The sequence below is a fragment of the Grus americana genome, chromosome 29 (assembly GCF_028858705.1).
Source record: "Grus americana isolate bGruAme1 chromosome 29, bGruAme1.mat, whole genome shotgun sequence".
NCBI lineage: Eukaryota > Metazoa > Chordata > Aves > Gruiformes > Gruidae > Grus > Grus americana.
Genome location: NC_072880.1, coordinates 213,690 through 238,291, shown reverse-complemented (window position 1 = coordinate 238,291; position 24,602 = coordinate 213,690). Strand labels below are relative to the sequence as shown.

The following is a 24,602-nucleotide window of genomic DNA, read 5'->3' as shown; positions in this document are numbered from 1 at the left end:
CCCTAAGAGAACGCGCCTTAAGAGTCAGTGTTGTTATATATATATATATATATTTTTTTTTTTTTAATATATATTCTTAACTAGTCTGCAAAATGGAATGAGCTGTGATGCGTCATGGCTTTCAAGGTATTAAGAGCTGGATAGACATGGAATATTTCCTGTTGGCTTAGGAAGGAGCTGGACTATTAAATGGCTGGATGAAAGCTGCACACAGGACAAAAATAACACTACGAAAGCTGTCACGGTTGTATTACCACTACTTAGAAAATATCCTGAAGTCACTTGAAGTTGCTGAAAACGCCTTGCAGGTCTACCAAATTTTCATTAATTTCTAGCTTTTCAAAGGTTCTTGGACAACGAGCAGCTTCCAAAGTGTGCTTTAAATCACTCCTGATCATCAGCTGGTGATGGACAGATACTCTGTCACCTGAAGACAATAAACAACCATGACACCTGCACGCCACTTGGGATTCACAGCTGTCAACTGGACATGTTGAAAAGAAATATGTCAGAGTTAACCTTCCAAGAATCTTGCATTTAGTCCAAATTATAGTCCAAGGGCTTTCCCACAAAAGCAGAAGTGGGTAACATGCATCAGGCTTTCAACCAGGGGAAGATTTATCTGCCAACTCATCTGTTTAGACAACAAACCAGATATAAACTCGATTAGGGACATTATTGCCATAACCACTACAATTTAAGCGTGTCTCTCCAGACCAGAAAATGCAGACCTGAGTTACTGCCGCCAAGATGATTCTTACAAGACACGGTTACAAGAGATGGAGCTTTGGGCAACCTGGTCTGGTGGAGGGTGTCACTGCCCGTGGCAGGGGGTGTAACTGGATGGGCTTTGAGGTCCCTTCCAGCCCAAACCAGTCTGGGATTCTGTGGTACCTAGGGAATGCACTGGGAGATGTTTACGCTGTCTGCGAAAGCGAAAACATTCTGCACCTCTACCACTAGATCATCATTCACCCGATTCTACAAGGGGAGATCCTAACCCAACCCAAGTGATGACAGCAGCCTTTTGATAGTCATAAAGCAAGAATTATATTGCAAATTTGGCTACAGCATAAATACCTTAAAGGAAGAAAAAACAACTATACCAAAGCCCAAAGGAATCTAAACCCAGTACAAAGTAAGAAAATGCAAACCACCAATGTGGAGAGCAACCGAGGCAGTGGCAAGTGCAGAGGGATTTCTTTGGCCCCAATACTCAAGGATCTGGGCAAAGATTTAGACACTTACCTCATGCAGCTGCCCTTGCCCCACGTGTAACTAAAACTCGGAAAGTCAACACGCTTTAGGCAGAGCATACACAGGTACAGTAATGCACTTGCAAAATGTCCAGATCATACTTAAACAATTTAGCACCAGACTCACATCACAGAATATTTAGGCTTTGCACCACTTAAATGTAACATACCAACTCTTTTTTTTGAGCAAGATAAGCCTTTTCCAAAATAATTTACAGACACACCATGAGCTCTCCTTTTTCAGCACTTTCAGGCTGAATGGCCTTCTACCCATCATGCTAGACACCACAGATTAAAACATCAAATGCAAATATTTGTATTAAAAATTATATATTGTGTCAAATAAAACAATAATTCTGTGTACAAATTCATACATGACAAAAATAAAACTCTTTTTGAATAACACTGTGTAAAAAAAAGTGCTTGCTGCTGTTCTGATGTAATAATTCTATAAGCAACAGGCTCACAAAGGCATTAGTAAACACACACATTGCATTGAAGGAATCACATAAGGCACAGATATCACTTATTTAAGATGAAAATAGTCCTGTACAGCTTTCAGCACTGCTGACAGGTTACCCTTACAGATTATCTGAAAACTTTGAACGTAGGAAGCTGACTAACATTTTCTGTTAACTTCCTGTATCAAGGAAAAGCACAGGGAAAACTTGTAATCACCGTAAGGCCCCTGCTCAGCATTACCAGAAAACTGGTCTGAAATAATTTTTATGACAGAATCAGCAACTGCTTTCAGAGCAACTTCTTAGCTGTTGCTGTCTCCTTCTCCTGAAATCTTCTGCTAGATGGTTTTCCTAGGATTTTGATCTGAGCTACAGACAGCATTTCATCCAACCATGAATGATTACGAGGGCTTTCAGTCCTAAACCAGTAACTACTGAAAAGACACACAGAACTGCTCACACCATTAACGTAAAAGAGGTCTTAAATTCTAAACAATCTGAATTATTCTCAGCCTTTGTCAAACACCACACGTGTGATTATTACCAGTGTAGTGTAACACTGGAGCAGTGGAAATAAGAAAGAGAAATCAGTTTAAATGTTTAGTTCAGCCACAAACAAAATAAAAGGATGTAACCTTGCTCCAAATTTCTCGTTACAGGTTTTTTTTTTTAAATCTTACAAATACTCTTAAAACCAATAGGCACAGAATTTCCAGTTGTATCTTAAGCAATACGGAGTTTAGCAAGAAAAAAAGCTTAAGTTTATATATTTGCTATCCTCACTTCTTGTACTAATCCTTTTACATATGAATTTTCAGTTTTGACTGCACTATCACATGCAGCACACGAAGGCTGACATCATGGATCTGATTTTTGATCAGTAAGATTAACATAGTTACTGACACAGATGATCGAAGAAAAATAGAAGCTATGCTACACTTAGTCTACTAAGCTCTTTCACTCTTAAACTGAAAGATTCTAGGCACTTAGTTCTCTGAGAAACTTATTTTAACCATGTCTAAGTTACCCAACTATGACTTGTTCTATTACTAAAAAAAAAACAAACCACAAAACCAAGAGGAACACCAGACATTCGTGTGTCTCTGCTGGATTTAAATTCTCTAACTGATGTGTATGTAAATCAGTTTGAAAGCAAAGAATATCTCTACACACAGAGAGTCTGCCTCAAAAGAACTTTTTTAACCAAATTGTTCTTTACTGAGCATAAGATGACCTATACCTGCACTGCCTGGACCACCTGCGTATGTAAGGTCAGGGGTGTGAGTATCTGTTGGGACTGTTGCTGTACCCAGCTAATTGCTTCCTTCCACTGCACTGGCAACTTTTAAGACTGCACTGGAAGAATCTTAGCAGTATTAGGGATATAAAATCTTGGCCCAGATACCTCAGTATCAGTCATGTTCTCTACAACGTAGTTATCATAGAATAATTTGAAATTACTACATTAGAGACTTCTACTTCACAAAGATACTGGCTCCTTTAAGACAAGAACATAAAACTGAATGTAAATAAATAAGCCAGTGCACCATTACAGCCGTAATTTTTAACAAGCAAGTCGGAAAACTCAAAGCTGTGGTTTCTACAGCATCTACAGCATCCTTACATGTGCTATGACAACACAGTAAATGCTATATACAGTAGGAAAATGCTACATATTCATGCACTGTTGCCAAGTTATAGCTGCCATCGGAACCATAATTTGCTTTTTCTGACTTGTTTAGAATCCCACCTACAACACTGCTGATTAACTGATAATTCAGATAAACTTGTACAAGTATTCCACCATTACTTTTGCTGGAAAAAATCTATTCGATGAGAACACAAGACCTCTAGCATAGCTCTGTTCAATGACATCTGTACACGGCCAAGGCTGCTAGTCATGACATATGCTTTGTAAACCACTTTTCAGCACGACCTTGACAAGCCACCTCTTGTGATGTGGGTTACTGCTCCAGAGAGCAGCAACATTTTCTTGTGCAAACAACTAGGGAAAAAAAGTTAAGTTAGGTTGGGTAGACTTCAGCAATATTTTACACAATTCAGCTTCCAGTACGCAGTGACTGAAGACAAACATTCAAAAGTGCAGGGGCATAAACCTATCAGCATTTGTAACCAACGACATACAAGCAACATTTGCTGGATCCAGTAAAAAGAAAAAAAAAGACAACAAACAAAAGTACAACTGTTACTGTGTCTTAAGTTAAATATCCAAAATTAAGGGAATACCATTCTAAACAAAAATAATTGGTAAAAGTTATGCATTCCCTCATAAAATTCCCATCAGGTTTAAAACATGCTGTCAAGGTGTTGTCATTAAACCCTTTGGTTACAAATGGCTGTTCACAGGTTTTGTTTGATTTTGCAGAGGAATTCTCTCTGCTCAAGTGACTGAATCCTTCTTCCTTCTAAATGGTGACTTCAGTCTTTTCCACACGCTGCTTTTAGGTTTTGATTTTTTTTCCATTGCCATTATTGCTTCTTTTTCTTTCCTGCGGATTTCTCGCACAAGAGCATGAAATACATCATCAATATAATAACGGTATGCAGCTGAAGTTTCAAAAAAAGGGCAGTTGAATTCTCGTGCTAGAGCAGAGCCTTCTTCTTTGGAAACCTGAAAAAAAAAAAATCACACTTGTCAAGAAAGCCAAAACCAGAAAGTTTATTTCTTTACCATTGCTTGTTCTGCTTGCTCTGTAACTGTGCAGGCACGCTCCCAGTTCCAGAACAGCTCATTTCCACTGATCTCTACAAACCTGTTTTTCTTTCTCTTTCACCCATCACTTCTCTAGTACAGCAATCATCTGCAAGAAACTCTCTGGTCATTCATGAAACAACAAAATCCTTCGAAAGAATATTCTTTTCTTGGAGCTTAATCTCGATGTCACCTAACATGAGCGGCCCTCAAGCCCTAACACAAGCATTTGTCAGTTTGGTAAACAAAAGGTATTTCCTTCTCCTGGTCAAAATCTTTTATAACTAAAGGTAAAACTACTCCCCAGAACCAAGCAAAACCTTTCCAAACAAAACCCACACCAAACCAAAACCAAAGCAAAAACTGACTGGCCACATAAAAACAACACCCACTCCTCATCCTTTACTTCACATCTCTTAGCATGGGTGCTCTCCCATAGCTACCACAATTTTACTGCTACAACACACACTGAAAATTCATCTAATTCCAGGTGTACAAACAGAACCTCTGGAAACTTGTTTTCCAAAGAATGTTTCCTTTGAGTGAAGCTCTGCTTAAAACTGTTTTCCCACAGATGGTAGTTATGCTTTTCTTAAGCTGACAGTAATTTTCCTTTCTCTCCATTCTTCTTCAAGCTCTCCATTATGACATGTCTTTTCTTAGCACACTTGCATTTGCAATTTGTACTAGTATCTGCAAGTGGTTTACAGAATGTTAAATCTCTAGTAACACTATCTCCTTTCACGAATTAAAAAAAAAAAAAAAAAAAAAAAAAAAAAGGGAAAGCCCAAGAGCAGTTGAAACCCAAAAGCATCAACTTGAAAATTTTACTCTTTACTTTTGTGATTGCTATACACATTTGGTTATTCAATACGTTCCGGGTTAAACAAGTACTTCTCTACTGTTCAACTTATTATATAGTACACATGCAAAAAAATTAAGAGTATAACCTCTTGTATTACTGCATTTTACAACAGAAATAGCTTGCAATTGTAGGCCTCTTTTGTGCCATTTACCTGCCGTAGCTGTGTCAGATCAGATTTATTTCCCACCAGGACCACAGGAGTATCATCAGTGCGTCGAACACGATATATTAGCTGTTTGAACTCACGCACTTCGTGGAAACTGCGTCGGTCTGTGATTGAATAACAGATGATAAATCCCTCGCCAGCCCTCATGTACTGGTCTCTCATGGCCGTAAACTCTGCCTAGAAACAGACAATTACATTTCAATTGTACAAATACAATGACTTTCTAACTTGCTCAGAATGGGAAACAAAATATGCATTCCAAAAACAGCTGCAGAGGAACTCTGTAAACAAGCTGGTCATCCATCTTCTTGTCCCATTATATATAGGACAAGATATTACATATGTTTGGGATTAACACCAAGTTTCACTCCCTATAGAAATCATACCACCGTATCATTTATCAGCCAGTATGTACTGCTTGTTGATCATGAACAGCAAGGTGCAACAGAGAAAGCACTGCATGAAACCAGAGTACCATCTGAGCTGCCTACATATAGGTAGTATGATACAGATGCTATAAGCAACATGACGCTTAGAAGTAAAAGAGCTCAAAAAACAATTTGGAAGAAAAGAAAGGCAAACTTTCATAGGACTTCTTTCTCTGCATCTGACCATTACAGACTACTTAACACCCTCGCAATTCACTTATTATTACTCACATACCTGTCCTGCTGTGTCCAAAATATCCAGATTGGCAGGTTCATCATCAATGCGTATTCGTATTTTATAAGCATCCTCTGTGAATTCACGGCATATCAGAAAGAAGAAAATTAGAATACAACTGCAATACTCATTAGTCATCAATTCACAAAAAGAATGTTACACTAGGAGCATCTAATCTGGTACTATTACTATACTAGACTGATCTTCATTTAACAACAAATTAAATTTTTAATTGTTCTGGTGTCGACAGAATTTCATGGTGAATTCATGAAGTTCAACAAGGCCAAGTGCAAGGTCCTGCACACAGGTCAGGGCAATCCCAGCACAACTACAGGCTGGGCGGAGAATGGATGGAGAGCAGCCCTGAGGAGAAGGACTTGGGGGTGTTGAGGGATGAGAAGCTCAGCATGACCCAGCAATGTGCGCTGGCAGCCCAGAAAGCCACCCGTGTCCTGGGCTGCATCCCCAGCAGCGTGACCAGCAGGTCGAGGGAGGGGATTCTGCCCCTCTACTCCGCTCTGGTGAGACCTCCCTGCAGTACTGCATCCAGCTCTGGGGGCCCCAATACAAGAAGGACATGGAGCTGCTGGAGTGAGTCCAGAGGAGGCCATGGAGATAATCAGAGGGCTGGAGCACCTCTGCTATGAGGACAGGCTGAGAGAGTTGGGCTTGTTCAGCCTGGAGAACTGAAGGCTCCAGGGAGACCTCAGAGCACCCTCCAGTCCCTAAAGGGGCTCCAGGAAAGCTGGAGAGGGACTGGTGACAAGGGCAGGGAGTGACAGGACAAGGGGGAAGGGCCTAAGCTGAAGGAGGGGAGATTTACATTAGGTATGAGGAAGAAATTCTTCCCTGTGAGGGTGGTGAGGCCCTGGCACAGGTTGCCCAGAGAAGCTGTGGCTGCCCCTGGCTCCCTGGCAGTGTTCAAGGCCAGGTTGGATGGGGCTTTGGGCAACCTGGGCTAGTGGAGGGTGTCCCTGCCCATGGCAGGGGGGTGGAACTGGATGGGCTTTGAGGTCCTTTCCAATCCAAACCAGTCTGGGATTCTACGATTTAGTATCCTCCCAACCATTTGCTAAAATCATGCCATTGTACATGTTATTTCTGACAGACATGAGACCACATCCAATAAGTTCATTTTGGACACCTCAGTGGAAAGCACAGAGTAAGAGCATTACATTTTTCTCAAAGAAAGAAAATACCCGCGATTGAAGAGAAGAATTGGCCACCAACTGCCATTTTCTTAAAAGTAAACCAATAAACATTCTGCCTCTCTAAATCAGCACTGTCACACTACAACAGTCCCCTTTCAACAAGAAGCTGGCTCTTTTTCCCACTTTGTAACTGTTGGTTTCCCACAGTGTAACTGTTGGTTAAGGTTTCTCTTAGAGATGCTGCAAAAGTCATACAGCAATACACTAAGTTGTTAAGCACTTTCATCCCTCCCAAATTCTAAAACACAGAGCACAATTTGGCCTGACAAATTAATAGCAGAGAGCTGATCTACAGCATGGAGACTAGATTTTTTGAATAGACAACTAATACTCACTTATCAGCAGTTTATCATCCTTGTCCGCTAACATACGAATAGATAATGCGTGGCCTGAATATACGCGATAGGAAAACCATTAAAGATCTAAAGCTCAGGACGTGTCCCAGTCCTCACAGAGGTCTCAGAACTCCTAATACCTTTAAATGAGTAATCTAAGGGACTAGGATCCTCAATTTATGGGCAAATTTATAGCTTTGAGTACTTTAAAGCAATGGACTCCACAATACCTTAACCTGCTAAGAGGAGTGAACAGCAAAGAGAAAAGAGAGATTTTTCTTACCAATTGTGGGATCATGATCCTCTGGAAACCGGTGACTGATGAACTGCATGGTCATGGCTGGAAACAAAAATCAGAGACACAATTGCACAAGTCTCGGTAAACACCTGCAGCTTCAGCATTCAGTTCACAACACGCTCAAACACATTATTTCACTAACAGCTAAAAGATAAAAGCACACTCAGTGCAAGACTTGAAAGAAATATGGTAGATGAAACAGTTTAAATAACTCAGAAACAGACCTACGCCCTTGTCCTCAACAAAGCGCTCCGAGTTTAAGAAAAAAGCTGGGCACAGCCAAAACGCGGACGAGGATGAGACACTGCGCTCCGAGACACCCCGGGGGGGGGGGGGGGGGAAGGGGGGTAGCAGCGCCCAAACCACGGCTGTTTTCTTCCAGCAACACGTCCCCCCGCAGCCGCCCGGCCGAGCCCGCCGGCGCTCCCGCCACCCGCGCTCCCTGTGGAGCTCCGCGCAGCTGAGGGGAAGGCGGCGGCCCCACCCACGGCAGGACGGAGGGTCTTCAGGGCCACCGTTCCCCCTCCGGCGGCGGACCGGCCCCGCGGTCCCATCCGGAGCAGCCGTACGCACCGCTCTTGCCGACGCCACCGGCGCCCAGCATCACTAGCTTGTACTCGCGGGACTGCCCCGGAGCGCTGCTGCCGCCGCCCGGGCGGGCTCCAGAATCCATCTCCTCAGAGCTGAAGAAGCCGCCGCCGCTGAAGAGGAGGAAAGAGCGTGAGCACCGGGAGCCCCTCGCCCGGCCCTGCCCCACCGCCGCCACCCCCTTCCTCCTCACCGTCAGGCTGCCCCGCACCGCATCCGACCGGCCGCTGCTCCCAGCCGAGGCGGCGACACCAAAATGGCGGCGGCTCCTCCACCGCCAGCGAGCGGCCGGCCACGCCCCCGCCCGGCCCGCGCTGAGGGGGCGGAGAGCGGACGGCGGCCCGGCGGGGCCAGCGCAGGCGCGGTCCTAGCACCGCCCACCCGCTCCCCACAGCTGCTGCCCCGGGCCCAGGGCTCTCCACCCGCATCCCGAAAGTTTACTGCCACGCGTTCTGCCTGCGCTGGAGTCAAACCTCACCCAAAAAAGCAGCACGAAGCAGAATATTTATACATTTATTTATAATGAAAGTATGGTTCTAATTATTTACAACACATAGGAAAGAATGTTTGTACAAGTGAGCCAGCAAGGTCTTTCAGTGTGTGCAGCAGCGACACACATGCCCATTTTTAAAACTATTTCTCCTCTTTCAAAAGCTGACCGGCACATCATCGCAGTCCCATGCATCACTCCTCCGTACAAAAGAGTTCTTTCTGCAGCAGCCCACCCCACCAAGAAGTCCATGTCTGTCAACAATCCAACAACGTATTCCCGGGTTCCACTTCCATGCTTCAAAGCAAGAGCAACACCTGCGCTGGGGTCACCGGCGCTGTGTGGACCCAGTTGCTGCCTGCCTTTTCTTTGTTAAACCACCGTGAAATGAAGGGGTAGGATCAAGGAAGCAAACAAGTTAAGAGATGGGGAGAAGGAGTTCGTTCTGAACTGCTGACGGGAAGGAATCCAGGGGAGACAGGAGAAGATTAAGTACCAGCACTACAGCGCCAAGTCCACCCGGGGATTAGTGACAAGATGAACCCCATCCAAAAAACCTGAGCATCCCCCCACCCCGACATCTGGCTAGAACGAGAAATTGTGGGGTTAGTAAAACCCCATCTTAGAGAAAAAACAGTGCTGAGTTACAGGAGATGCTTAAAGTAAAAACAAATTTTTAGGAAATGTGATCCCCAAAGTGTTTCAGAGCTGCTGTATATGCCTTTCCTTCGTTGAAAGTCTGAACATTGAAGCTGGGGTCACCGTTAGCTCAATGGGACTGCAAACACAGGCTGACAGCAGGAACACCCAGTAAAACATGAACACCAGGTGTAGAACAAAGTCAGCGTGACTGACTCTGTTTTTAAGTTATCCTGGAAAAATGGGAAATGCAGACCGACGGGCTTCCCCAGTTTCTCTTTATAGTGCTTCCCCCATTGTATAAGGGACTAGCCCCATCAGAATACTATTTTTTTTAATTGACAAATTCACTGCAGAAATAAGGATTTTAAAAATAATGGAGCCCTTTCAAGGGGGAATACTGAACCTTTAGCGTCTGCAAATGTAAAAACAATGTGTATTTGCAAAGTTCATTCTGTAATATACATGCATTATTGCTAGAGGGGGGGGGGGGGGGAAAGAATGAAAACTCTTCTGCAGCTTCTACGGTGCCATCCAAAATGGCATCTGTTGTTTAGCTCGCTGTTGTGAGGAAGGGTACTGGTATCCCAAACTCCATCCCTGTGAAAAAGTACTTGCGTTTTTATGGCCACCATGTTCCTCCTCTTCGTCTGATGAGTCTCCAGCATATGCCACTAATCCAAAGCCCTTTTCTGCAGTTTTCATCTTCTTAGCTTGATGATCTAGGAGGGGAAAACAAAACAATCCCCCCAGCCCCCAAGAAGGAAAAATAAAAATAAAAAGAGATAAAATGCCCCAAAACGAGTTAATAAAAAAAAGACGTTAATTGTAAATTGTTAGTTGGACACCATTTTGAGGTCACAAGGCCAATGGTCATCCAAGGGCGAAGGCCACACGAAACAGCACCAGCAACAGCACATGTGATCCATCAGAACCATGTAAGAGAACAGAGAAAGAAGAAAGAAACACACAAAAAAAGGTAAAGTTAGCAAATGGGTCTAAGTGATAGCAATTTCACCGTTAAAGAGATAAATATGTAAAGAAAAGTAGAAATTTTGTTCAAAAGAAAGCTAACAGAAGACCAATCTCTGGGACCAATACTGCAGAAAAACTAAGGTTAAACAGGCTAACATGATGTACTGCAGACCTGAAAGGCACTAAACTACCAGGAGAGTTACAATGATCACATGTTGTACCAAGCTGCAAATACTTGATGTATGACAGCCCTATGAAAGGATGAAATCTGGCAGCACTTCTGTTGTTTGCAGACAGAACTCATGTCTGTAAATACACACCGGAACCATCACTCCCATCAACACTCCTTAGTGCCTCTAGAAACAGCTGTTCACAACGTAAAGCCACACGAGAGCCATGTTACAAAACAACTCTGTGAGATTCTGTGCCTCAGCTGACTGATGGGTCAAAAATACCTGTCTGGAGTCCTTCACTAATTACGCTCTCTTCATTCATACAAATATTTATTAAAGTTTTAAAGAGAAGCATTATGTGTGTATAATCACAGCGAACAGAAGGGATTTTAGAGCAGTGCAATGTGATCTGCTTTTCACTTAAACAATGTGGTATAAAGAACAGCCAAAAAAAAAAATCACCTATTTAAACAAATACTAAGACCAGTGCAAATTCATTTGGGAAAGGAGACTTGACTTACAAGTATATTTTATTCATTACACTCACCATGGTTGCCTGGTAAAGACCCCGCACCACTTCTTTCTTCAGATTCTGATTTCATCCCAGTGACAGGAAAAGCTGGCGGAGGCATCAACTGCCTATTTAAATCAAAGCAAGCCTTTATTTTTTCTTTTTTAAAAGCAAAGAGTCAAAGGTAATAGCAAACAAATTCGTAACTCAGTCCTTGACCTGAGGAGTTTAACTTTTAATTGCCTGACTAATCTAGTGGCGTTCTACAATGGAGTGACTGCATCAGCTGATGTCACCTACCTGGACTTATGCAAGGCCTTCGATACCCCCCCCAACTTCTTACCTCTAAATCTGAGAGAAATGGATTTAATGGATGGACTGTTAGATAGGTGAGGCATTGGCTGGATGGCTGTGTCCGAAGAGCTACTGTCAACGGCTTAATGTCCAAGTGGAAACCAGTAACAAGTGGTGTCCCTCAAGGGTCCGCACTGGGACCAACGCTGTGTAATGTCTTCATCAATGACATGGACAGTGGGATCTAGTGCACCCTCAACAAGGCTGCAGATGACACCAAGCTGTGTCTATACATTGGAGGGAAGGGATGCCATCCAGAGGAACCTTGACAGGCTGGAGAGGTGGGCCTGTGTGAACCACATGAAGTTCAGCAAGGCCAGGTGCAAGGTCCTGCACGTGGGTCAGGGCAAGCCCCGTTATCAATATGGGCTGGGGGATGAAGGGGTTGACAGCAGTCCTGCTGAGAGGGACCTGGGGGTACTGCTGGATGAAAAACTGGACATTAGCCAGCAACATGCGCTTGTGGCCCAGAAAGCCAACAGTGTCCTGCATCAAAAGCAGTGTGACCAGCAGGTCGAGGGAGGGGATCCTCTCTCTAAAATGCTGCTCTCAAGACCCCCCCCCTGCAGTACTGTGTCCAGCTCTGGGGTCCCCAGGACAAGAAAGACAGAGTTGTTGGAGCGAGTCCAGAGGAGGCCATGAAGATGCTCAGAGGGCTGGAGCACCTCTGCTATGGAGACAGGCTGAGAGAGTTGGGCTTGTTCAGCCTGGAGAACTGAAGGCTCCAGAGAGACCTCAGAGCACCTTCCAGTCCCTAAAGGGGCTCCAGGAAAGCTGGAGAGGGACTGGTGACAAGGGCAGGGAGTGACAGGACAAGGGGGAAGGGTCTGAAGCTGAAGGACGGGAGATCTAGGTTAGATATAAGGAAGAAATTCTTTACTGAATGGTGATGAGAGACTGGGTTTCCAAAGAATCTGTGGATGCCCCATCCCTGGAAGTAAATCTTTCCCTGAAACTTCAGGCTGCAATATTTCAAGCTTAAAACTTTTCCAGATTTGTTTTAAAATTTGAATCATTTAGAGTGTAAGTGCTAACCTATTTCACAAGAATATCCTGTTATCTCAAGAAGCTGGCAAAATACCAGACCCAGACAAAGTAAGCACATAGAGACTTAGGGAGGAGTGGAAATTAACATGAAAAGGTAACCCTTGCATCCCTTCTTAAAAAAAAAAAAAAAAAACAAAAACCCAAAAAACCAAACAACCACCATACAAAAAACCCCGCCCACAACAAAACAAACACCCCCCAACCCCCAAGTCACAGAAGAGAACATGAAACACAGATCAACTCTGAAATAAGCTTTCCATCAGAATCAGAAAAGATCTGAACATAATTTTTTCATCATTCACCTGTCCCTCTCTCTCTCCTTTCCTGAGGAACTTGCTGGCTTCGATCCGGCTCCATCGATTTCACTCTGACTGGAGAAGCCTGTACCTAAATTAGTCATATGAATGGGTCCATGCTATGAGCAGAAAAACACACGGCATTAGCAAGTCTACAACTATAACATAAGCTATAGCTCCTTAATGATAATGATAGGAAACCCAACTTTTCAGAGCATATTGCCAACTAGCAGAAGAAACCACTAATCGCCATTGTTAAACAAAATGCTTTCTCCTAAAAATACTGAGGGTTATGTAGTAAGAAACACGCTTGAGCACCAATATTAGAAGAAACCACACGAGCTACTCCACCTTTTCAGTAGTTCAGGAGAGTAAAGATAGCTGCTTAGTTCACAGATCAACTTATTACCTCCTCAGTCAGATAATTCTGAATACTGTATAGACCTCATGCCACAGTAAACTTGGCTCAAGATACTAATATCGGGTCTAACATATAGGCTGTTCCTTATTGTCTCTAGGTAAAGCTTTTATTAAGGGTTTCGGCCTGTGAGCAGGCGTGTATCATCAGAGAAGCATTTGCAGAAACTCCCTTTTCTCACATATATGCCTGAAGAACTCAAAATTATTTTTATTAAAGTCAACTGTTTAACATTCGCTATCTAAAAAAATAAAATCAATCTCTTAAAACTAGGCTTCTTGAAATCCTCTCAAGTGCAACCTGCAAGAAAGGTAAACAGGAAAATCTGGAAGTTATTACCACATTTCCCTCCCAGCCCTCACACAAGGCCAGCCAAAAGACCCACAAAAGACCCCAATAATCTCCCTTTAAACTAACTAGCAACACGCTATTGTCATCTCTTTGACCTGAACGCACCGCTATTCTTCATGAAAGATTAAGCGTATGGAAAGCAAGCTGCCAATGAATCAAGGAAGTCACAGTTTAAGAACAGTGCATCCACTCAAAGAAACCAAAGCGTGGTCTTGATGTTTTGTAACAATTGCTGCCATCTGCCAAAGGTCTTGCATGACCACTGCCAAATAAACTGTGCTAGTAACAATCTCTCTCTAGCCAAGTTCCATTTTGGTGAATGAAGTAAAATTGCCGATTTTATTCCACCTGATATCCCAGCAGTCCTGACTCTCTCTCATCTGGTAGTTCCTCAGTGAAGCGTCTCTTTTGACCTTGGGGATGGGGTTGGACTTGTGGCTGCGTACCAGTCGGCATGGTTGTTTTTACTGGGGCAGCAGGAAGAAAAGGACCACTCAATGGACTCTAGCATGGAGAAGTTGAAAACAAAACACAAGAAAATTTGATAATATGCATGTAAAGTATTAATTCAATGTGGAGTTTCATACATAGCAGCAGAACACACAACTAGTTTGACTTTGCAGAGCCTAAGAGAAGCTAAAAGGAAATTCACAGCTTAAAGATAAAACAAGTATTTCATTTATAGAATTCTCCCACCTCAAACTAATCACTAACTCAAACTCATCGCACCTACACAGCTGCATCACAGCCTGTGATAACGCTTTTCATGAGTGACCGTTCCCTGCAAATATCCTTTAACAGGTGGCTACAATATGAAAAATGCAGTATGAAACAGCCATACCAACAATTTAGCTGCTGAGAAGCATCAGCAAAGCAACGACAAAAAAAAAAATGCCCTAAAAAAGAAATCTCCATCTGGAACTACTTTAAGTATTTTATTATTAGCAAAGAAAGAGCTTAGTAAGTTGACAACCATAGGGCAAATAATTAATCTGTGGCAGTACCTGGCCAGTGCTGGCTGGAGGCTGTACTTGAGAGATGGGGTACTGCGTTGGCACAGGCGGAACTCCTGTAGGTAGCGTTGTTAAGACTCCAGGTGCCAACGGCACTGCAGGTGGTACTATGCCTGGTACACCATATGGTGGCTGAACTGGTTGTTGAGGAGGGGGAACAACGGGATAACCAGATTGATACCCATTGGAAGGGTAATATGATGGCTGGGAAGGTACGCTATTTATAGCAGCAGGCTGATTGAAGCCTGGTGAGACAAAGGGAGGAAAAAGGGTCATCTTCAATTCAGTTAGAGTCACAAAAATATCAGATTTAATTACCAAATGCAAAAGAAGCTGGACTCCTTTTCAACTGAAGGACTTACAACTTCCACAGGTAAATAAATTCCACAAAACCGTAAGTACAGCTCTGCAGAATGCAACTCCAAAGACTTCGTTATTGCTAATGTTTACCTGCTAAGGGTACTGCAGTGGTTATCTGATTCACAAATCGGGAGTATTCAGCATGAACCTACAAAGAATTTTTAAAGATTAGACAATAAACATCTCTTTACTATATTAACCTTTTGCAGGCAAAAGGCATCTTACCACACATCCCCATAAAACTGTAAGGGGACTTTGACTACAGAACACACTATGCACAAAGACAGCAATAATCCAAACATAAAAACTGAAAAGAAAAACCCACCAACCAAAACCCTGCTGAATACCCCACTAGTCATGCTGGTCTCTGATAGATTTGTGTAAAATACAGGATAATCTTTCACAGGAAATAGTGTGGCAAACGAATTACTTCAGTAGAGACAAAATACTCAAAAGTCAAAGAATCTAAAAGCTTCTATGAATTTTTCAAAAGAGACTTTGTAGTCCATACTCAATTATCAATACTAACAGAAAGACTGTCTCACAGGATTCTACTCTATTTGTATTCACATAGGAAAAACGGAAAAATTAATTTTCTATGTATCTCTCAGATTTTCTACATTTTTTTTGGGTATGACAATCACTTCAGGAAAGATAAAGCAGACAGCGTGGCTCTGGACATGATTTAAAGCTAAAGCAAGGGAAGCTACAGCAATCAGAAAAAAACAGGATTCTTTATGTCTGTGTACAGTCAGACAATCCTCTGCCCCCCACCCCCAGTTCTGCTCAGGAAGCATTTGCATTTTCTTCCCCCACTACTACAGCTCCATCCTGAGAAGTGTTTATTGACTGTACAAAAATCAGACAGCAGTACTTAAAAGGAAAAACCTACTAGCAAGTCATAACGCATGAACAGTTATGCTGAGAGCATAAAAAAATCATTAGCCAGACACATGCTAAAGCTACAACAGGCTCTGAAATCTCATATGTGTAAGAGCTACTCACGGTTTGCAATAGATTCTCACACAGCTTTTTAGCAGCTGCCAAACCTTCTGGCTTTGGGTGACTGAAAACATATAAAAAAACCCCTCATAAGCACAAATGTTTCCGTCAAATTTGGGAGCTACTTTTTTCATCAGAAACCTGCTGTCAGATCTTGTCCCTTTAGTAACTGATCAGGACTCTAGCAGCTCTACAGCTATTTAGCACAACTGTGAACAGAAGCGATGAGTATTTTCTACATGAAAATTCAGGTTAGACTAACTGCTGCAAGAAATGAGCACAGAACACTGACTTGATTGGTCAATACATTTTGTATTCTTGCGTTAAAGCTCAACATTGCAACCCAAGCCCAAGAAGAACTCAGCTTTACTGTGCTCCCAATAAAAGCAATACCTTATGGTTGAATATCACTTTATACCATATCCCTGTATGGTTGATCTCTTTATCACTTTAGAGAGGTCTGTTAAGATAAAGTAGTTTTTGAACCTGACTTTTTGTCAGTCAGAATTAAGAATACCCCACAGTGATTAAACATTAAGCTACACTGATGACTGATCACTGGGATTTTTAATGTTTTTTTCTTAAAATTCCCTCATACCTGATGTAGATGTACATGGGTTCAAAAGCTTCTCTGCCTGATGCCGGTTCTATGCAACCTGAGCCTTTCCCACGAAGAAAGACTTTGGCACCTGTTTCAATCTGAATGTGCTGCAAGTAGGAGCAACCAGGCCCTTCCACCTTCTCTTTCACATTAAATGTAGGTACAGCATGTTCCAGACCAACGAATAACTTGTCCTGAACGTAATGCATCTGAAAATGTAACAGTAAAAGCTTATTTCACTCTAAGAATTAGGATGCTCATTTCACTGGAGGCCAGAAATCTTATTTCTATGACGGTCAGAGCAGTTAAGTGTTGGATGGCACAGTCAGCCCTTTGCTTTTCTGTAAGTAGGGCCGCTCTCTCCATCCCTTTTCTTTTAGGAGGCTACTGTCACCTGAGTCTCACTCTTCAGACTCAGTCTGACTAGTCCTCCAGTTTTCACAACACACAAGGTTTTTTTAATTTTTTTTTAAATAAATAGCACATTACATGTATACTTTGGAATAGGTAAATCTTGTAATCAGTGATATCAATGAAGTTCACACAAATGAATTACTCACCCCTGACTGGAATGGAGGTTTTTGGCCAACTGCTGGAGACAACTGAGTAATAGGGGCTGGCTGGTGGTAGACAGTAACCGTAGCTCCGTTGAACGTCGGACTAGAACCTGTGGCTGCTTTCACTACTCCATTAGTAATTATCTCCTTAATTCGGTTAACAGCTCCTAGTTGACAGAATATGAAATTCATTTATATTTTGGCCCTTGCCAACTGCCCAGATTAACCAAATCGTGAAATGACTAGGTTACTTCCCCGTATTCTGACAGCAGACCTGCAGGCAAAAACATTGCATCTGACAGTGGGGCCCAACAGTAGCATCCTGCGATTGGATCAAAGGATGGCAACAAGCATCAGGGTTCTTTCACCACTCCCACCCTGATAAAGCTTAGGCTAATATATGCAGGTGGGCAGTTTTAGCCCACACATTTTAGCAAATGCTAAAAACATTTACATTAACCCGGTATAGAATTTAGTTTGCTCAGTCATGCAGATATAACATGGGAGAAATTGTTTAGTGGCTATGGAAATCAAGTGGGCAGCTTCAAGTTTCAAAAGACAACCGAGGGCAAGCCCGTGAACTGACACACAAAACAAATGAACACCTGAACAGTTTATAGTTTTCCTTTTTTTCCAGCAGGCATAGGCAAAACAGGAGCTCTTTGTGCTTCTAATGGAAAGGTCGGTATTTCACAGAAAATGTTTGTACTTGTTTATTAAAGGGAAGGTCTCCCTGTCACATGCATATTGTAATGGGATCACACCGTGTTATCAGAGAATAAACTCCTACATAAGAGCTGTACCTGCCTAGGAACCCTACCCACCCCCCCACCTTCCTTGTAGTCTATCAAAAGTTTTAGTTTCATGACTAATGCAGTACACAGCACCTTAGGAAGTTTTGAGCAGAGATCTTAACATCAATGCTTAAATGGGATCTGTTATCAACACTGAGATATTTATAGTACAAACCCACACTGTTGATAACAAAGCCCCTTAACAAAACCTCTTTATCAAAAATCATAGAATGGTTTGGGTTGGAAGGGACCTCAAAGTTCCAACCCCCCTGCTGCGGGCAGGGACACCCTCCACTAGACCAGGTTGCCCAAAGCCCCATCCAACCTGGCCTTAAACACTTCCAGGGATGGGGCCTCCACAACCGCTCTGGGCAACCTGTTCCACTGCCTCACCACTCTAACAGGAAAGAATTTCTTTCTAACATCTAATCTAAATCGACCCTTCCTCAGCTTAAACCCATTACCCCTTGTCCTGTCACCACACTCCCTGATAAACAGTCCCTCACCATCTTTCCTGTAGGCCCTTCAGATACTGGAAGGCCACAATTAGGCCTCCCCGGAGCCTTCTCTCCTCCAGGCTGAATGAGCCCAACTCTCTCAGCCTGTCCTCATAGCAGAGGTGCTCCAGCCCTCTGATCGTCTCTGTGGCCTCCTCTGGACTCTCTCCAACAGCTCAATGTCCCTCTCGTACCGGGGCCCCCAGAGCTGGATGCAGTACTCCAGGTGGGGTCTCACCAGAGCAGAGTAGAGGGGCAGAATCCCCTCCCCTCGACCTGCTGGTCACAATTCTTTTGAAGCAGCCCAGGACACGGGTGGCTTTCTGGGCTGCCAGCGCACATTGCTGGGTCATGCTGAGCTTCTCATCCCTCAATACCCCCAAGTCCTTCTCCTCAGGGCTGCTCTCCATCCATTCTCTGCCCAGCCTGTAGTTGCGCTGGGATTCCGCCGACCCACGTGCAGGACCTTGCACCTGGCCTTGCTGAACTTCATGTGGTTTGCACGGGCCCACCTCTCCAGCCTGTCAAGGTCCCTGTGGATGGCATCCCTTCCCTCCAGCGTGTTGACCACACCACACCACACAGCTTGGTGTCGTCAGCAAACTTGCTGAGGGTGCACTCATTCCTGCTGTCCATGTTACTGACAAAGATGTTAAACAGTGCCGGTCCCAGTACTGACCCCTGAGGAATGCCACTCAGCAATAATGAAGGAAAAAGCAGAATGCTTCGTACACTTACTGTCAACCAACTCCCGTGTCTGACCCTGGACATGGAGATACAAAGGACGATCTCTGGAAAGGAAATGTCAAACATTTCATTAGACCCACAGAGAACATACAATAATGGATGCAATCTAATTATATTACAGACATCTAGCCACATAATGCCTTCCACAAAGATTTGAAATACTCTTCAAATAAGGAAGTAAATACATATTCCTTGAATATCACAATGGTCAGTAAGCAAAGCTTTGCACTGAAAACTAAAAAGATTCAGAAATTATTTACATGATGACTCATTAAAGTTATACCACTGGAAACTTTAATTTGCTTGTCCACATGAAAGGTTAACTAACAGCACTGAGTCTATGAAATATTAGCTCTCTCTGCAATGCGAAAGTTGCACATTCTTGGCAAAATGCACAAGAGATCCAATATAGTGTTCAGTCAGAAGTTCAGCACAGTCTGATCTGTCACATTTGTGGTTTGGTTGGCTGGCTTTTTTCATTTCACCCTATCAATTTTAAGCAGGTAGGACAGCAGCTATGCAGTCAGGACTATCATAATGGTAAACACATTCAAGACGCTCAATAGTCAATTCGCTCTGGCACCCAACGGTGACACTGCTCATGAAAACCAAACAAAAAAACCCCTATCTCTTAGCCACCCAATGACAAGAAAAAAGCAGAAACACAAAAAAAAGAAATACAAACCCAGGTCCCACTTTTGCTTTCTCTTCTGCAGTCATGAATCTCCCTCGAGTAGAGACAGCTGCTCCACTCAGTCGACTTATCTACAAACAATTTAAAAAACCCAGCGACAAGTTTACCAATAAAAAACAAAGCACACAGCAAAAACCCAAAGCAGTTTAAGCTATGTGGTTGCATAAAAAGACCAGAAGTCACTAACAAAGTGTAAGAGAATCAATGGTGCCTGCTAAGGATACTAGCTATGCTACCTTACCTCATTATATGACATTTTATTGAACAAACCAATAAACTACTAAACAAAGTGTCTTAGAAAACACGAGTATTGTAAAAAGAGGAAAGAACCACTGAATATAGTTTATTGCAAGTTCTTTTAATCTTACAAACAAGTGCAAACACGCTGCCAAGCCTAAGAAATCAGATGTAGATCCTGAACATACCTCATCCTGAGTCTGTCCTCTCGTCAGCAGGTTTCTGCATGTGAGGGGGACATCATTGATTTCTACCTCTGCCACAACAAGGTCATCTTTGCTTTTACTTGTAGCCGGACCTTTTCCCAGAGCCTGCAGCTTCAAATACAACCATTGCAAAAGACCAGTGGTTGGAAAGGAGAGATAAATGACGTAACAAACCAATTTACCCTAGTACTCTAGAGGTGAATATCCTTTTCATTCTCCCCTTTCAGCTGCTGAACCCAAAAGCTTTATGAATATTAACAGAAAGCACATTATATCTACTACTTAATAACCTACCTCTTCACAACCTCGAGCCCAGATAAAGACACTAGCTTTATCTTCAGTGCATTTTCATGTTTAAAATTAAGTAATTACTTTTTCTGTTTTATAAATGGAGAAACTGATGTAGAACTAAGCAGTAAAGTTGCTCAAAAGGAAACCAAGGCATGTTACTCTTGAATTAGTGTCTCTGACGGACATCCATGAGACTAATAAAACACACAATTGATAATTCTCTCAATTCCTCTTAAACAGATACAGAAATTAGAATTTCTAAGAATTTCAAGATCTAAACTCATCCACACTATGACGACACTTATCCTCCCTTTTTTTAAAACAAGGGCATAATGTTTTGTGTCAATATGTAAGTGCTAAGAAAGAGAAAGACAGTCACAAACAGATTCAGCAGAAGAGGTGGAGTTACAACAAAGGCCTTACAGCTTTTTCCACTTACAGAAAGTTAGATAGCACATCCTTGTAAAAATTCGGAAATATCTTTGGGGACATAAACATAAAACAAGGCTCTACAAAAAGAGAACCTTCTAATAACATCCAAAAGATATTCATCCACTCTCATAAATAGCACATGAAGCACAGCACTTGCACAAGAGCCAGAAGGCAGCTATAGAGAGACATAAGTCCAATGCATTGTACACGCATTCTATTTCTCCATTCCTTCCGCACTTAGAAAAAAAAAAGTACATTAATTAACCTGCAGGCTCCTTAATTTCCATTTGCTCACAATCTGAAGTACCCTCAGAGTTAATTACTCTGGAAATGTCATTACCGACCATTTCCTAACAAAAGCAACATATGCAATAAAAACCAATCCCATTTGCACATTAAATTAATTAATTGGTTAAGTGGTTCCCACAGCAATACAATTTGTCACAGGATGCCAGAATGGCACCAGAGCTTGTGGAAAAAACATAGATGGCAGAATGAGACAACACAGTATCTTCCAATTTTTGGGCGTCTCAAACTGCCAGTCAACGAATAGACTTTGCTACCTGAAACCAAGCCAAGTGTTCTTCAACACCAAACATTTCACATCCTCAGGTGGATGTTCAGTATCGAGAAGCAGAAACCATCGTGCAGCAAACAATGTGTAACACCACCTAGGATTGCTGATAGCAATGATCAAAGAAACACTCACTACTAAACCTCACATATTAAAAAGGCTGCAAGGATCATTTTGGATACAGAACCTACAGAGAACCAATTACAGTGAATAGTGGCAGGGCACATTTGCCACTCTTTCTTATATTATCCGTGAATAAATCCAATGCAAAATGAATACTCCTTTTGATGCTGCCTCACAAGGCAAACCCTCAGAACACATCTGGCAGTCCCACCAATACTATGCATGTGAAAAAGAAGATACAATATGCCATGAAATGTACTCTTCTTGTTAACTTTATATTTGAACAAGTTTGGAAGGGAACCTGAAACAGCCTTCTAAAATTGGCTCTAGCATAAATTAATAACATGCAAAAAAGCAAGACTGCTGCTGTTACTGAAATTGGAAAACAGGCTTTAAGTTACACTTGCTTTAGAATAGAATATTTCAGTTGGAAGGGACCTGCAACAATCAGCTAGTCCAACTGCCTGACCACTTCAGGGCTGACCAAGGCTCAGGTCAAGGCTGAGCAGAAGCTGTTTAGAATCATAGAATGGTTTGGGTTGGAAGGGACCTCAAAGATCATGTAGTTCCAACCCCCCTGCTGTGGGCAGGGGCACCCTCCACTAGACCAGGTTGCCCAAAGCCCCATCCAACCTGGCCTTGAACACTTCCAGGGATGGGGCCTCCACAACCGCTCTGGGCAACCTGTTCCACTGCCTCACCACTCTAACAGGAAAGAATTTCTTTCTAACATCTAATCTAAATCGACCCTTCCTCAGCTTAAACCCATTACCCCTTGTCCTGTCACCACACTCCCTGATAAACAGTCCCTCACCATCTTTCCTGTAGGCCCTTCAGATACTGGAAGGCCACAATTAGGCCTCCCCGGAGCCTTCTCTCCTCCAGGCTGAATGAGCCCAACTCTCTCAGCCTGTCCTCATAGCAGAGGTGCTCCAGCCCTCTGATCGTCTCTGTGGCCTCCTCTGGACTCTCTCCAACAGCTCAATGTCCCTCTCGTACCGGGGCCCCCAGAGCTGGATGCAGTACTCCAGGTGGGGTCTCACCAGAGCAGAGTAGAGGGGCAGAATCCCCTCCCCTCGACCTGCTGGTCACAATTCTTTTGAAGCAGCCCAGGACACCGAGCGAGTTGTGCTCACTCATCTTTGTTAACTCTGTCTTCTTTTAAAGTTCCTTTCAAACTTGCCATTTTATACAGCAGTTTACATCCTTGTTACTTAAGCTTGTTGCCTTTACCAGGTCACAGCCTCTTTGGTTAACTTTTTGCAGGGCTGACTGATTCAGGCAACCCTCCTTCGTTCATCTGCCAAACCTTTGGTTACCTATTGATTGCCCCAACCCCTTTAACCAATGTCCCGTCTTTCTGTTGTATTGAACAAACCATGGAAAGCTCCCTTGAGGGCGCACACCCAGAGCATCCATCACCTCTGCCTGCGGCCATTTCGGCGCCTCCTTGACCCTCCGTGACCCACCTTGTCCGCCGTGCTGCCGGCTTGGGTCCCTTTGGTACGGGGACTGAGGCCACGGCCCATCGCCTTGTCTCACGAGGGGCTGCGGAGCCGTTGCCTGAGGCCAGCGCTGCCGCGGGCGCCCTTAATGGCGCCTAGGACGGCGGCGGCTCTCTAGAGAGCCCTGACATGGATCTGGCCAAAGCAGCCCTTTTCTCAGAAACGGTGCCTTCTTCCGATTCCAGGTTTGAGACTAGGGCAGTGCCTCGGAACGTATCTCACGGACGAAGAGATTTGTCAGGGAGCGCGCTTTGAGCAGCATGGGAATAGAGGTAATGTTAGCGAGCGATTCCTGGCAGAGGTTTGTGCAGTCTTCTTACTGGTGGGCCCAGGCTACAAAACCTGCCCGGATGGCACAGGCACCCTGAGTGCCTCTATTGACCCCTCCTGGTAAATCTCAAGAGGTGTGTTCTGCCCCTGCACTCCGTGCCCTGGAGTACACCTCTTCCGTTTTAGGAGTGAGGGGTGCAGGAGGGTAGTAATGTTTGGGGAAGTCCATTGACACAGTGCGGAAACTCTGCCTTGAGTTGTGGGAGACTGGGGTTGGCGCATCTCTTGGAATCACCGCGGCGTGATTCGATGAGAAAAAAAAAAAAAATCACGTAGAGGACGACTGTGCAAAGGTTGCTTAGCTGTGCCGAGACCTCACTTCTCTTTTAAAACTGGGGGAGTCTAGCTCCTTGACCTAAATTCCTCAGGAACATCAGAGCTGTAATGTGGTTGGGTTGAACGTGCCGTGATAGCACATCTTTGTCTACCACACACGTATGCAACACCAAGAAATTGTTCCCCCAAAAGAGACTAAAGTGCCAAGATCTGCCTCCCCTTGAAAGCCGCTGTGCAGAGGAGGGACTAGCTGCAGCAGGAGAGAACTCACACCAAAGAGAATAAGGTGGCTTCAGAAGAGCTTATACTTTAGTAAGCGCCGTTGGGAGTTCCGATCAGCACACCACGCCAACCCCCTTTGTCTTAAGCATGGATCAGATGTTTGTTTCTGCTACGCTCTAACGTGGCTTCTACGTTCTAACATGGGCTTTTTGTTTGTCATTCGGTCGCTCCGAAAATGTTTTCTTTGGAGGGCGGTGGGGTGGATGAACTCTGGGAATGCAGGGCTACCTCCTCCTGCCAACGTGCTGCCCCACAGTCAGCGGCAATGGGG

The 24,602-nt window shown here is 43.5% G+C and overlaps 2 protein-coding genes and 1 non-coding gene across 3 annotated transcripts; all 3 read right to left on the bottom strand.

Annotated features, from left to right (window-relative positions):
- Positions 1-1,033: 1,033 nt before the first annotated feature.
- Positions 1,034-8,873, bottom strand: RIT1 (Ras like without CAAX 1). The gene is made up of 6 exons (XM_054806076.1): positions 8,750-8,873; positions 8,542-8,669; positions 7,954-8,010; positions 6,125-6,198; positions 5,447-5,638; positions 1,034-4,349 (listed from the first exon to the last, which is right to left on the bottom strand). Exons 2-6 carry the CDS (start codon positions 8,639-8,641, stop codon positions 4,119-4,121), a joined length of 654 nt encoding a protein of 217 aa, XP_054662051.1. The 5' UTR covers positions 8,642-8,669; positions 8,750-8,873; the 3' UTR covers positions 1,034-4,118.
- Positions 8,874-9,053: 180 nt separating this feature from the next.
- On the bottom strand, positions 9,054-23,467 carry KHDC4 (KH domain containing 4, pre-mRNA splicing factor). The gene is made up of 13 exons (XM_054805978.1): positions 23,408-23,467; positions 20,501-20,629; positions 20,067-20,146; positions 19,373-19,425; positions 17,347-17,510; positions 16,784-16,995; positions 16,189-16,249; positions 15,274-15,331; positions 14,815-15,068; positions 14,159-14,314; positions 13,048-13,160; positions 11,381-11,472; positions 9,054-10,407 (listed from the first exon to the last, which is right to left on the bottom strand). Exons 1-13 carry the CDS (start codon positions 23,465-23,467, stop codon positions 10,208-10,210), a joined length of 1,632 nt encoding a protein of 543 aa, XP_054661953.1. The 3' UTR covers positions 9,054-10,207.
- LOC129197874 (small Cajal body-specific RNA 4) lies at positions 17,094-17,222 on the bottom strand. Its single transcript, XR_008574395.1, has one exon. It is a non-coding gene; the product is annotated as a small Cajal body-specific RNA 4 (non-coding RNA).
- Positions 23,468-24,602: the final 1,135 nt, after the last annotated feature.

Coding starts and splice junctions, on each gene's coding strand:
- RIT1 (XM_054806076.1), bottom strand. CDS start 8,641: ATGGATTCTGGAGCCCGCCCGGGCGGCGGCAGCAGCGCTCCGGGGCAG. Junction 8,011..8,541: donor CGGTGGCGTCGGCAAGAGCG/GTGCGTACGGCT, acceptor TTTTGTTTCCAG/CCATGACCATGCAGTTCATC. Junction 4,350..5,446: donor ATCTGACACAGCTACGGCAG/GTAAATGGCACA, acceptor TTTTTTTTTCAG/GTTTCCAAAGAAGAAGGCTC.
- KHDC4 (XM_054805978.1), bottom strand. CDS start 23,467: ATGGGCCGTGGCCTCAGTCCCCGTACCAAAGGGACCCAAGCCGGCAGC. Junction 20,147..20,500: donor GAGGACAGACTCAGGATGAG/GTATGTTCAGGA, acceptor AATTGTTTGTAG/ATAAGTCGACTGAGTGGAGC. Junction 10,408..11,380: donor GTCTTTACCAGGCAACCATG/GTGAGTGTAATG, acceptor TTCCCCTCCTAG/ATCATCAAGCTAAGAAGATG.